Source organism: Vipera berus (assembly GCF_964194415.1).
Source record: "Vipera berus genome assembly, chromosome: 1".
NCBI lineage: Eukaryota > Metazoa > Chordata > Lepidosauria > Squamata > Viperidae > Vipera > Vipera berus.
The window spans coordinates 240,607,447-240,621,282 of record NC_138202.1 but is presented as its reverse complement, the minus strand read 5'-3'; the positions used below and the strand labels follow the sequence as shown (position 1 = coordinate 240,621,282).

General features: G+C 38.3%; 2 protein-coding genes across 5 annotated transcripts in view; one reads left to right on the top strand and one right to left on the bottom strand.

The window, feature by feature from the left end:
* Nucleotides 1-3,622: 3,622 nt before the first annotated feature.
* On the bottom strand, nt 3,623-6,365 carry LOC308663196 (E3 SUMO-protein ligase KIAA1586-like). Its single transcript, XM_081319438.1, has 2 exons — nt 6,333-6,365; nt 3,623-5,361 (listed from the first exon to the last, which is right to left on the bottom strand). The coding sequence occupies exons 1-2, from the start codon at nt 6,360-6,362 to the stop codon at nt 3,688-3,690; spliced, it is 1,704 nt and encodes a 567-aa protein (XP_081175564.1). The 5' UTR covers nt 6,363-6,365; the 3' UTR covers nt 3,623-3,687.
* A 585-nt stretch (nt 6,366-6,950) lies between these two features.
* The window catches only part of IBTK (inhibitor of Bruton tyrosine kinase), a 46,755-nt gene continuing 39,869 nt past the window's right edge, over nt 6,951-13,836 (top strand). For all 4 annotated transcript variants that reach the window (XR_014024713.1, XR_014024714.1, XM_081314611.1 and 1 more), the window contains exons 1-2: nt 6,951-7,122; nt 12,765-13,408. Coding sequence is in view for 2 of the 4 variants with exons in the window: in XM_081314611.1 (XP_081170737.1) it covers nt 13,085-13,408 (324 nt within the window). In the remaining 2 variants the exon portion in view is untranslated. The remainder of the gene's footprint in view (nt 7,123-12,764; nt 13,409-13,836) is intronic.

Genomic DNA, 13,836 nt, shown 5'->3' with positions numbered 1-13,836 from the left:
TAACTCAACAGAACACAAGGTAACATTATTTAATGCTAACTGTGGAAGCAATATTCCAGTTCAGGTAGTCCTTGACTTGTGACCGTTCATTTAACAAGAGTTCAAAGTTATGATGGCTATGAAAAAAGTGACTTACCAGCCATCCTCAAGTATGACTGTGGGACCATCCCCGCAGTCATGTGATCACAATTTGGCAATTGGCTCACTTTTGAAAAATACTATGAGGCAGTATATAAGTCTAAGTGCTATTGCTAAGTCCTGTCTTTATTTTGCAGACTTCATTCTACTGGCCTTTGTGGACAGCTCTCTGTGTGATACTGTATGCGGCATCTTCTTTGATGTTCTTAAAAAGATGGGCTGGCCTTCAACTCTTACTTTGTCCTCCAGTAAGAAGACAAGCTTAGCATTTGCAATAGGAGTAACTAGTTTATTTTTCTACTATGGAAACATAGCACTCATCTGGTAAATCACCAATGCTGCTTGACTGATGTCGATTCTTTTGGCAAGATTTGAGTTGTCTTGTTCCTCCCTCTGCTAATGGGCCTCACAAAGCTCTTTTTCCTTTTTTGTTCACTCGCTTTGGTCCCAAAATTCTAGCTGCCTATACTTTTTCTAAAGAGCATTGGCTAAAACTGAAGTTTGTATGTATGACGTAAGCCATATATCAGTTATGAAAACAAAGATATCTGTGAATATGTTCCCCTTGAGGGCAGCAACCCTTCCAGCAGTGCTGGGACTGTAATATACAAATTGTGCATGATGACTGCGGATTCTGGAACATGTATAGCATTTAGCATCTTCTTCAGTTATGTTGTCCCTCTTGCTGTAATATCCTATGACGCAGGATTATATTTCTAATATTTTGCCATTTCCAGTCCCAATTTATTTATTTTATTGAATTTGTATACCACCCTATTCCCGTAGGACTCAGGGCGGTTTACAGGGCAGTTAAAACCATGAAATACAAAAAAATAAAATCAATTAAAACAATTAAATTAAATTCAAGCCCCAAGAGTAAATCTAAAACCCAGTTAAATTAACAACCCCACAATCTGGACCAAACAGATCAAAGAGCCAAATTTTCAGGTCCTGGCAAAATGAGCGAAGGTCGGGGGCAGTCCTAAGTTCCGTGTGTAGTTGGTTCCATAGAGCAGGCGCACCCACAGAGAACGCCCTTCCCCTGGGAATAACCCGCTGGCATTCATTAACCGGCGGTACAATTAAGCAAAGTCCACAGTCCCTTTTGCCATGTTCATTACATTAGTGCAAGGAAACCATGAAAAAGCTAGCAGAGCTTAGTGCTGAAAGGATAAATCCTATGCAGGTAGTTCTCGACTTACAATCACAACTGATCCCAAAATTTCTGTTGCTAAGCGAGACAATAGTTAAATGAATTTTGCCCCATCTTACGACCTTTCTTGCCATAATTGTCAAGTGAATCACTGCAGTTGTTAAGTTAGTAACAGAACAATTAACCAGGAGAATGGTTAATCCCTTTTTTCAATGCTGTTATAACTTTGATCACTAAACAAACTGCTGCAAGTCGAAAGTTACCTGTGGTTGAATCATTTTATACTTTCAGCTGCATGATATCAAAGAATCAACACTAAAGTGACAGTATATATTTATTGGCCCTGAAACCCAGGCTGTATTCACATCACATTTAGGCATGATAAATTTATCTATAGTTTAATCCAGCCCAACCTTTTGGGTCACATAATATGCTGATCCATAAAGTAACCATATGGGCTGAGTTCATGGAGCAAAAAATAAATAAATGGGGTTGTACAATTTTGGCTTGTATATTATGTAAACATAACCCTCTCTGCTCCATCAATGAATTGGTTAACAAATTGTTCTGCATTGTGTTCTGTGATGTTATTTATACAACTATCCAATCTGATAGTTTTATATCAGTGGCTCAGTGGGTTAGGACGCTGAGCTTGTCGATCAGGTCGGCAGTTTGGCGGGTCGAATCCCGACTGCCGCGTAACAGAGTGAGCACCTGTTACTCGTCCCAGCTTCTGCCAACCTAGCAGTTCGAAAGCACGTAAAAATGCAAGTAGAAAAATAGGGACCACTACGGTGGGAAGGTAACAGTGTTCTGTGCGCCTATGGCGTCTAGTCATGCCAGCCACATGACCACGGAGACGTCCTTTGACAAGCGCTGGCTCTTCGGCTTTGAAATGGAGATGAGCACCGGCCCCTAGAGTCGGAAACGACTAGCACGCATGTGCGGGGGAAACTTTACCTTTTAATGTAGATAATTATGGATATTAATATGTTTCAGATTGATTTCTAATACTGTTAACACACCTGCAGCATTCAAAGTTAGCACATTATTAAGAGGGTGCAACTGAGTGTTGTAAAATGTAATCACAAAGCATATTTTCCTTAAGTCATATCTCTAATGATTTCATCAATAAAAAAAGCAAACAGCTTAGCTATTAAGATTAAACATGTTAGTGGAATAGCAATACATTTTAAATTTCTTACTAAATCATATAGGGCAAAAATTCTTTTATTCACAAGGAGACTCAAAGCACTTCACAACAAAAACAATCCTACATGTTATTTATAATCTTAGGATGCTGAAGTCTGTTCTTATTATAATTATTATGCTGACAGTTCTTTTTTGCAGGCCAAACTGTTAGATTTGCAATTATTACCCTGAATTTTCTGATTGGGAGGGAACATCTGTGCTATATTTTTGATTATGACATTTGAATTTTTCAAGTTTGGTTTATGAGATGATTGCTTAATCTTGGACAGGTGTTTTTTTTAAAATAGCACACACGTTCTTGACCAGACATGTCAAATATGTGATGTCACGTGATGTAGCGCGATGTATTGGAGCTTTCCCCCCATTGCTGGCAATGGGGTGGGCAAGGTTTCCTCGTGTCCCGTCCGGCCCACGGGCCGGCAGTTTGCCACCCTTGCTCTTGGCAATAATCACTTAGCTGTTTTGAAAAATGCTCATATAATTTTGTTTTAAAAGCTAGATTACATAGAGTATTTCATATTTGTTCACTGTCCACTCGTATTGGGAAGTCTTAACTTCCCAAGTTTGCCTGCTGTTCTGGGATTCCCAGTGGTTTGTCATCTGATCCCACGTAGCTTTTTCAGGACCAGCCCTGGCCTCGAATAAAATGGTAGGTATTCCTACTGAAACGTGTTTGCACACTAGAGCTTCAGTTCCTTGCAATTGCCTTTTAGAGGTATTTCCCATTCCTGTCTTGCCGCCTTGAATCTATGCAGGCCTTTATTGCAGAACAAGCCCTACTGAATTCATCAATGGGTAAATGCATGCAGCCTGCTCGATCGCAGACTAATTCTGGACAGTGTCAATAAAGGAGTTTATAGTTCAGGGGTGAAATGAGGGGTCCTTGGTGCTCTCTGAACAGGTTGGTTTTTTTGCAGACGTCTCATTACCCTAACTAGGTAACATAATCAGTGCTAGTCAAGCACTATAGTAGCATTGATAATGTTACCTAGTTTGGGTAATGAAATGCCTGCAAGAAAACAAACAAACTCAGAGAGCACCAAGGACCCCTCTGGATAGTGTTGTAGGAAGTGCTATTTTTGAGGGGGGGAAAAAGGTGCCAGAACTCACATCTTGTTAATCTTTTATTTTAAAAAATATATGTTCAGTTCTTAACATAAATTTATTGTATTTAAGGCAAATGTTCATAGTAAATTCCAAATTTTTCTCAAATTCTCATCCGGCAAATCATCTTCACTCCTTTCGTCGCCGTTAGTGTCTACGGCCGAATGTCGTCCTCTGAGTAACCACAGATCAACGTACTTTGAAGGATTGAAAAGTCTTAGAGGTGGTCCAACAAGTTTGATGAACAAAAGTGCTGAAATTGTCTTAGTCTTCAATGAAGCTCTTGTTGTGGTGGCAATTAGATTCATCTGTGAAAACCCATGTTCACATTCACTTGAAGAAATGGGAATGGTATTCAGAGTCTGTATCAAATACAACAGTTTTTCTGGATATGTCTTTTCGAGAATATATTCACGGAATCCACGAATCATTTCTCTTTCATTTAGTTGCAGTCTGATTGACATGTTTCTAATTTCCACTTCTCCAAATGTCAGTCCAATATTAACATTTTCAGGCCAATGTTTTTGATCAAGTATGCGAGACCAGTATGCAAACTCATCATCTTTGCTATCAAGTAATCTTTTTTCGACTGACTCTTTCAATTTACTATAAAATGTACTTGGGTCAATGGGAGGATCCTTTCTTGATTCTTTTTCGTGAAGTAAAACTCCACGAAAGCAAAGATCACGTACAGCAGTAACTGCGCATTTATAATAGGGCCCAAAGTTCTGTTTTCTTTCTTCAAAAATTTGTACCAGTATTTTTATTTTGTTATTTGCCTTGTACAGGTCCATGTTGCGGTCCTGTAGGTCCAAACTTAATTCTGATAATTCTTGGAGAGCGTCACACATCAATCCTAGGTCCAATAAAAATTCTGTAGATGTGATTTTTCTTTTCAAGCCATCATAAATGCATTTATCATTATTATCTCTTGTAGGATCGTGCATTGCTTCTTCAAAATGATGCACAAGGGATTCGAAATTATTCCACACAGCCAAAGCTGTACGCAAACTAGATGACACCCATCGGGAACTGAAAATTCTTCCAATTTTCAGCAGCTCAGCCGCCAGTAATTCTGCAGATAAATGCAACTCTCTACTACCCTTTGCCGAAGCATGGCATATGATGTAAAGTTTATCAATAAATGATTTGAATCTATTTATTCCTGAAGTTTCCTCAACAGCATCACCTACTGATAATTCTAGTCTGTGATTAGCACAGTGCCAAACTAAAATAGAAGGAAAATGTTCTGACAGCAATTTTTTCACTCCACTTTTACACCCTGTCATCACAGCAGTGCCATCACACGCCACAGAAACCAAATATTTTTTTAAATAATCTTCTGTCATCCCATAAGAGTGAAGACATTGGAGTAAGGAATCAAATACTCCTTCTGCCGTTACTTTTTCAAGTTCTACCAAGTCCAAAAACAAATTTATCAGTGAATTCTTTCCAACACCTTCGAAACAGCATCGAACATATACTAAGAGGGTAGGTTTTTTGCTTATTGTGGTTGATTCATCAATTATCAATGAAATTTTATTATTGGATTGAACAATTTTTTTAACCAGAGTTTTCCTCATTTCTTCACTTATATGATTAACAATGTTAATACACGCATTTGTAGAATGAAGATTACGACTCATTTCAACACTGTTCAGTTCTTGCAGATCAATTTCACTTTCAAAATCATGGAATGATTGATTATCCTTTGCTACTTTATATACAGTTCGGAAAACGTTTGCAGTTTTACACTAAAAATTTAAAAAAAGAAGATTTTCAATTCACCAAAGATTTTTTATAATAAATTATTTACCTTTCACACGTAGTCAATCACTGTACACACGCTCACACACGTCATACAACCTGCCTTGCCTACCCTACAAGGTTTATGTTTGTAATTGAAAAAAAACCCCTTCAATTTTTAGTGTATCTAAAAGACTAGGATTTTGTTCAAGTTAATACTATTAATGTTACCATGCATTGTGTGGCTTTAAATTACAAGAAGCATTTTATTAATCTTTTGGGACATTTACCACTGGCATACCCATTTAGTTTAATGAGTGGAAATGTCAGCTTTCTATGTGGAATGAAATTGGCCCAATAAAACAAAATTTGGTTGCTTGTAAAAGATTGAATTATTTTTAAGAAGTTGTCCAACAAGGTGGAAAAATTTACATTTGGAGTTTAATATGGATATAGACTTGAAACAAACTAAAGTTGAAACTTTGTCAGTGAACGGATTACTTTTAATTTACCTTCAAGTTAAATCCAATTTAACGAATAGATTTGATTAAACCTCATACCCTAGGTCTAATCTTTACATCTGACCAATACATAATTAAAATATGTTATTATTAATAATAACACCTTCAAATCACAAGACATTGGCTTTATTCTTATTTTTTACCCTCTGCAGTTTGAATATAAAGTATAAAAGATTAAAAAGAGATTTTCGTAGACACCCCAGCTTTGGAACTTTTGTTTTTAACTTTTTGTATCGATCTTTTGTTTTAAATACCCTGTAAACCGCCCTGAGTCCTTAGGGAAAGGGCGGTATATAAATCCAATAAAATAAATAAATAAACTACCCAAGGAACCGAAACAATAAAGTTTCGCTGTCGGGCAAACTTCCACACCAGCCGCCCTTTTTTCCTCTCGCTTCACCCTCTTTTTAACCTCACACCCCACCTTCTGTAAGGGAAGGCAAAAGGCTCCCGCTCACCCTCTCCTGCAGCACGTCCTCCATGTTCATGCGTCTCCCACCGCCACCAACGGCTTCCACATCACATGGTCTGACCCAGCCAATCAAATCACGCTCTGGCTGTGGCTCTCCGGCGCCTCCTAGAGGAGGCGGACAGCAGCACCAGAGGGGACCCGCTCGTCCTCTACCGTCAGCGGCGTATTTTCAAAAGGAAACGTGGATAGGAATGGCAACAATAGGAAAAGAACACAACTCCGGAAAATCCGTCGCAAAAAAGGTGCCGGAACGTTGTTCCGGTGGGTCATATGTTAAAAAAAAAGCTCTGGTTGTAGGGAACATATTTCAGTGAGGAAACACAAGGGAGTTCTGGACCTACAAATCACCCCAACCCCGGCTGCAATTGAGGCGGAGCAAGGGAAGCGTAAGCCGCTACTGTCAACTCCTCCTCAGTTGCCGCCCTTAATCCTTAAAAGTCTCCTGCCCGAAGCGCACTTTTACGCGTCAGCCCCTGTCAGCGCTGGGCAGAAGCCGGAGGCTTAGCCTCCCGCCAGCCAATAAGCACTCGGAATACTTAGCACGCCGCCCAATCCCGCGCTCCTTTGCTCCCGTGTCTCCGCCGCCTCTATCTGGCCACCCTTGGTGGCATTTGGAGGGTTGCAGCCGTGGCGGCTCCTCGGGTCGTCTCTGCCTCCTCCTTCCGCGGCCTCGTCCTGACCCGCCCCGGCGCCCTTCGGATCCATTGAGGATGAGTTTCCCGGCCCTCCGACGCGCGTCCTCCTATGACCGTTCTAGCTCCTTCAACTAGCGACTGGTGAGGCAGTCCCAAAAAGGGGAAAAAAACTCAGCTGGAGGGGTGGGGGTGGTGGTGGCGGCGGGGGAGCCGGGTGGCTAGAGGGGACGGGCGAGCGGACCTTCAAACCCTTCTGGGCTTCTGTTTTTTTACACCGACTTCAGGCAGAAATCCGACAGGTGCAGAGTTTCCAATTATGGGCAAGAAGAAAGAGGTGCCCGGATTAAATTTCTACGCGTCACGGAGATATTAAAGCTGTGTGTGTGTGTGTGTTGCTGATCCCAAGAGATGAAGGAAGAAATAGCAGGGAAGGGGGAAGTCGGCCGTCGGTGTAACGGTGAAAATGTCTGGAGAAAGATCAGATATATAACAGGAAAGGGAGTTAACTCTTGCATCTTTTTTCTGATGATTTGTTGTTGTTGTTAGTTGCGAAGTCGTGTCCGACCCATCGCGACCCTATGGACAATGTTCCTCTATTCCTTCTGATGATTAGGCTAGATTAAAAAAATGGTATGATAGAGTTACTGTAATGTATATGGTTTAAAGATTTGTAGAAAAAAAAGTACCCTCCCTTTCCCCCCCCCCGCCCCCGTTTTTTTTAATACTTTACAGTTGGCCAAGAGTAATACTGTAGTTCCTCCTGATTCTGATCCTGAAGTTATATTGCCCTCTTTTGTGGGTTGCATACTGGGCAGCTTTTTGCACGACTTACTGACAATGTTAAATGCTACCTGACTCTCTAATCATGTTTCTGTTGCTGAGATCAGGAACTCCTGACTCTTTTTACCCTGACCATAGGATGATTGCCACACATTAGCAAGTTGTTTATCTCGGTAGAATAGAGAAAACCCTACCTACATTGTGAGAAAGAGATCTCGTATGGGAGATATTTCAGCTTTAGAATGGTCACTTTATCAGCCTTCCTCAGCTTTGTGATCTCCAGGTATGTTAGCTTTCATGTCCCTTTATCCTCAGATAGGATGCTTTTAGAAATCAAGAAATGGTAAAATAGTGAGAAGCAAGAAGTATCAGAGAATGTGTGTATATATGTATGTATGTGTCTCTGTATGTCCATCCATCCATCCATCATCTATCATATCTAATTCAGATACTGCCCATTTCACCTTCATTATTTAGTGTTGTGTCTCTTTTATGCTGGTCTTGATAGTTTCTTCATTCTCTGTGACATCCTCACCATTTTGTTTGTTATGGTGTACTTCTGAATAAAATTCTGTGTTATGGTTGGGAAGCTAAGTGAATTATGTTCCAAACGTGGTAGTTATTTTAGGTTTTTGTTTAGTTATCTTTGTTACAGCCCAGTATCTTCAGTATTGTGCCAAATATACCAACTATTGGTAGAGGAGCATATATGAATTTGCTATAATTTGCTGGCTCTCGGCAAAAACTTTAAAATGAATTCCAGCTGCAAGTCACAAAAATGTTTGTTATGGATTGAATGACCGAAGCACTTGAAAGTGCCTCTTTTTATTTTTTCCTTCAATATCAATATTGTTAACAGACTATACTTAATGCTTAGTATTCACAAGCTGGTAAAATTTATGAAATAGCATCAGGCATCTGTTAGTAGCAAAAAAAATGTAAAGGGATGTAGAATTGGCATTGGAAACTATGAAAGAGCTATTAAATGGGGAAAGAAGGATCAAGCTATTAAGGAGATTCTTGGAGGAGTCCAAGAATGCTACACAGAACTAACCAGTCCAAAAACTGAAAGATGCTTGGGAAAGAAATTCAAAATAACTCTATGCTGATTTTCTTTAATATTACCTGGGACAGAGATAAGCTTGGACTGGATTCCAAGATTCTATTATCCCCCACAACAGTAAATTACTATTCCTATAGTATCTGTTTCTTGATCTGGCCTAGCTTGAATGGCTGATGTTGTCTGAGACCCAGTCCTCATATAACTAAAGCAATATTACTTATATATGGGAAGAGGATTACCGGTAATAGAAATGCAATATATTTTTAGAGGAAAAAATCCCCTGAAGAGATCTGTCATTCACCCAAAAAAACTTCCAATGAATTCCACAGTCTTTATTTATTAAAGACATTCATTTATCTCATTTTTCAAAAACATGGTGGTGAGCCTAGCACTAATTCAAGAACACTGAGACAGGTTGGACTGAGAATGAGTGACTAGTCCAATGTCATCCGTGAACTTTTTGTGGTTGAACATAGACTTGGCCCTGGGTTTCTTGATGCCAGTCCAACACTAGCATCACCACACTTAGCTTTTGTACCACTGTATCATTTTGGAATAACAAGATGGAGATGAACTGATGAGAGTGGCATGTAATAGCATGGTTGCCTGTCTGCATTTGTGAAGAGAAAAGTTTCACACGGTAGTTTCTTCAGGTCTTATTTTTCTCTTCTAGCCCTGACTTTACTGTGATTAAATCGTCAGATGATGAAATTTGTGAGCTTTTTCTCATTTTCTCTCCTTTCATAAAAGTTCAGGAAAATATCAACATTTGTTCATTGTTTTGTGACAGTTTGATTGCTTAACTGTGAATTTTGTCCTTTGCTCTTCCTTGGTTTTTTTCCTGAGTCATAACTATCTCTTACAAAATGCTCTTAACTGAGTTTCAGAATTGAGTTAATGTTTTTACAATACTAGTTGTTTCAGAGCAGTGTTTGTGGCTCCTAGCAAACTAGTATAACATTTATTTATTTGGAGGCCTAAATATATTTTCCTGTTAATTTGTCTCCTTAGCTAAACCTTAGAATAAATCCCTATATATATTTCTTATTTAAAATGGAAAGAAGATACAGTTAAATTCTCCAATAAAATGAACTTACAATAAAATCTTAATGATTTAAAAGTGAATGAATCTAAATGTTCTGTAGCAAAATAAAATAATGAGAAATTAGAGACCAGTAATACTGTGCTGCGAATGCTTCAGATTGCATTCTTATCTGAAGTGACATTTTTCAGTTGTATATGTGTATGTCTAAAACTGTTTAGTTGCTTCAATTGCCATCTCAGATACAGTATGTAGCTAAGCTTTGATTATTTTTAAAATAAAAAAATGTATTGCTTCATTTTTTTCTACATTTTTATCTGCCCATCTGCTAACAGTAAACCACATAGCTTTAGAGAATTTTGATTGTGATTTGATCCCCCCCCCCATAAAATATATGACTTAATCATTCTGCACTGCTATGGAATAGGAGATTGATGTCACTTTTCTAAAAGGAGTTGTGAAGTTCATATTTGGAAAGTTGTAACATGTGGCGTTGGCATCTAGTTCAAATCTGAGTTGGGTAAGCCTGTTCCCTCAAATCCTGAGGATAAGCTGTCTTGAAGAAAAGAGTTGCTATGGAATACCTGCTGCAAGGATATTATAGACTAGAATTGTATAAGGTTTTAAAGTACCTACATAAGCCATTGATTGCACCAATAATTACTTTATTGAATAATTCAGTGATCTGAGAGGCTTCTGGTACACACACAGGCACTTGCATTGTTGCAAGCTACTTTGATATTCTGTTCCTTGAATCATTTTAAATAATCAGTCATGAGATTTGTTGCAGGTTTCTTTGTTCTGTGACATTCTCTTTTCTCTATTGTTTGCAAGCATCTGATGTCCAGAGAGGATAAGTTGGATATTTGTTTATATTGTATTGCATATTATAGTTGCTGATATTTTGAATGGTGTATATCTGAAATCTATGAGGTTAGAATACATTATGCTTTGGAGGTCACAGTGTCCTGTAATGTTTTTTAGAATAAACACATTATTGTACTTATAGCATGGATAGAATTAAATGTATTGCCATTCCTGTGGCCCTATCCCCTTAAAAGAGATTCTTGCTTACAAAATTTACTTCATGATATGTTAAAAAGCTGATGTTTGAGTATATTATTTTATTTATTTTTAAATCAACATAAAGAATATATTCATGGTTGAGCTAAGTTTAAATACTGAAATACACCCCCAAAATGGGGTTTGGCTTAACTATAGATGGGTTTATCTGCAAATACAAGTAGTCCTTGTGGAACTATCACTTATTCATTTCAGAGGTATGATGTGCTACATGAGAGAGATTTATGATGGGTCCTTATACTTGCAGTGTCACAGCATCTCCATGGTCATGTGATTGAGATTTGATTTGCAGTTATTACACTGCAGCATTCCGTTATAGATTGCCATTTGCAACCTTTGCTGTCACCTTTCAATAAGTAAAGTCAAGGGAGAAGCTGACAGAAGGTGCAGATGGGTGATCACATGACCCAAGGATGCTGTGACCATTGGGATTTGCCTAACAGTTGCATCTGGGACTGATACAACTGTCACTTATTTATCAACCAGTCAAACATGACACTAACTGCCATCCTTAAACAAGAATTTCTTATATATATGGTAATGCTTTTTAAAAGTAAACACATATTTTGAATGTACTCTGGGATAAACCCATCTGCAAATAGGCAGACCCTCACATTTTTAATCAGAATACTATGAAAAATGCACCCACAGTGGATGTCAATTATGAAAATTAAAACATGAAAATTTTGAGGGTTGTGTTATCTCTGCAGGTGCCACATTTTTCATAATACTTTAATTAAAACTTTTTAAGAGTCAGCTTATTTGCCGATGGGTTTATCTGCAGATTGATACAGTATATGTTTTACACAAAATTTAAATCAATGTTCTCTTAAAAGGAGGCATAATTTCTATTTAAAAAGAAATCCTATTAAAAAAGAAAATGTATCCTCTGAGATTCAGCACTATGCATATCATGTATAACATTTACTTTATTGGATCTCAACAAGTGAGTGTTACAATACCACTATTAACGCTGTTCTGGGAATTGCTGATTAAGACTGCATCCAGGTACTGAAATCTCATTGTGACAGTAATTGTCAGGACCATTTATTCAGGTGCATCCATCCTCTTGGTGCAGTTCCCTTCTGCCAGATTTATTATTTGAGGAGCCATGTGTTTGATACTCTGTGATCAGCTAAATTCGGCCTACTTCAGGTCCCCTGATTAAACAGTATCTCCTGATGGGACAAATAAAATAGGCCTTCTCTGTCACAGCACCTGCCCCCTAGGAAAAATGGTCCATCAGTTTCATATTTTTGCGTGCACACCCACTTAAAAGAGCTTTCAAAACCTGGGTCTTTCTCCAAGCTTTGGATAGAATGTGGATGAACGCTGTGGGGGGATATTTAATAATAATAATAATAATAATAATAATAATAATAATAATAATAATAATAATAATAATAATAATAATAATAATAATAATAATAATAATAATAAGTTGGAAGGGACCTTGGAGGTCATCTAGTCCAACCCCCTGCTCAGGCAGGAAACCTTATACCATTTCAGGCAAAAGGCTGTCCAGTGTCTTCTTAAAAACTTCCAGTGTTGGAGCATTCATCACTTCTGGAGGCAGGTTGTTCCACTGGTTAATTGTTCTAACTGTCAGGAAGTTTCTCCTTAGTTCTAGGTTGCTTCTCTCCTTGACTAGTTTCCATCCGTTGCTTCTTGTCCTACTTTCAGGTGCTTTGGAGAACAGTTTGACTCCCTCTTCTTTTGGTTTGGAAATGTTGCTTTTTTTCTGAAAGAAGAAAGAAACTGCAGTTCTACTATGTTAGATAGTCTAATCTGTTTCTTTTTCTACTCTTCTTATAGGTCTCTCTTGCAATTATGGCTATCTGAAAGAACTCGACCGAGTGGAGGGGGAGCCCTCCTCCCCCCTCCATTTGTTGCTTTTTGGAATTATATTTTTTCTGGACAGTAATAATATATTTTGTAGATTGAAATTGAGGAAATGAACTCTGAATTTATATTGGTAAAGTTATTTATTTTTCTAAGTATCAAGCCTTAATAGCACAAAGATTTCCATGGAAGCTGCCCGAAAGGTGGAAATCATGAACTTCTTGTGAAGAAAGAACAAAGGGAGAATTTGCAGGGCCTTGTCTTGCATAAATGAACAGTTCAGTGGGGAAAAGATGAGTTCTCTGGTGCCTGATTGTACCTCAAAATGTCGTTCATTACAGCATGCTTTAGATATTGTTTCCGTAGTGACCCAGGGAAGTGAAGGTCAGATCAAAGCCTTCCTCACTTCTCACTGCTATAATGCCGCAACAAGCAAGGATATATTTGGCAGGAATGCCCTCCATATTGCCTCCTCCTGTGGTAAAAAAGGAGTGCTAGACTGGCTGGCAGAAACAAGTGGAGTGGATTTGTTGGCAAAAGACAAGGAGTCGGGATGGACAGCTTTGCATCGTGGGATTTTCTACGGTCATATAGATTGTGCATGGTCATTACTAAAGGTATTTCACAGCTTTTATTAACATTACAATTCTGTGCCAAACCTGAATTCAAATAGTGGACAAAATAATTTTTTGTATAAACAGGTCCTGGTTGCATTGTTGCCAGGCCCACGTAGTTAATATTTCTTTTATTTACACCTAGCTTTTACCTGTTTGCTGAAGTGCTAAATAAAGTCTAACTAGATTAGTCTTTTGACAAAATATTGAAGCAAAAAGGCCACCCACTCACAAATGTTGACAAATTAAAAACAATTGGAAAGAAATTTGTTTCTCAGTCAAGTAGAGAAATATATGAGAGAATAACACATTCAGATTTGCCTCTCTTGCCTATTAAAATGGCTTTAAACGAGAATAATTCTAGATTGTGCTATGTAGACTGTATTTGGTAGCTGCTTTATTAAATATCCCTATTTTATGGGTGCAGTAAT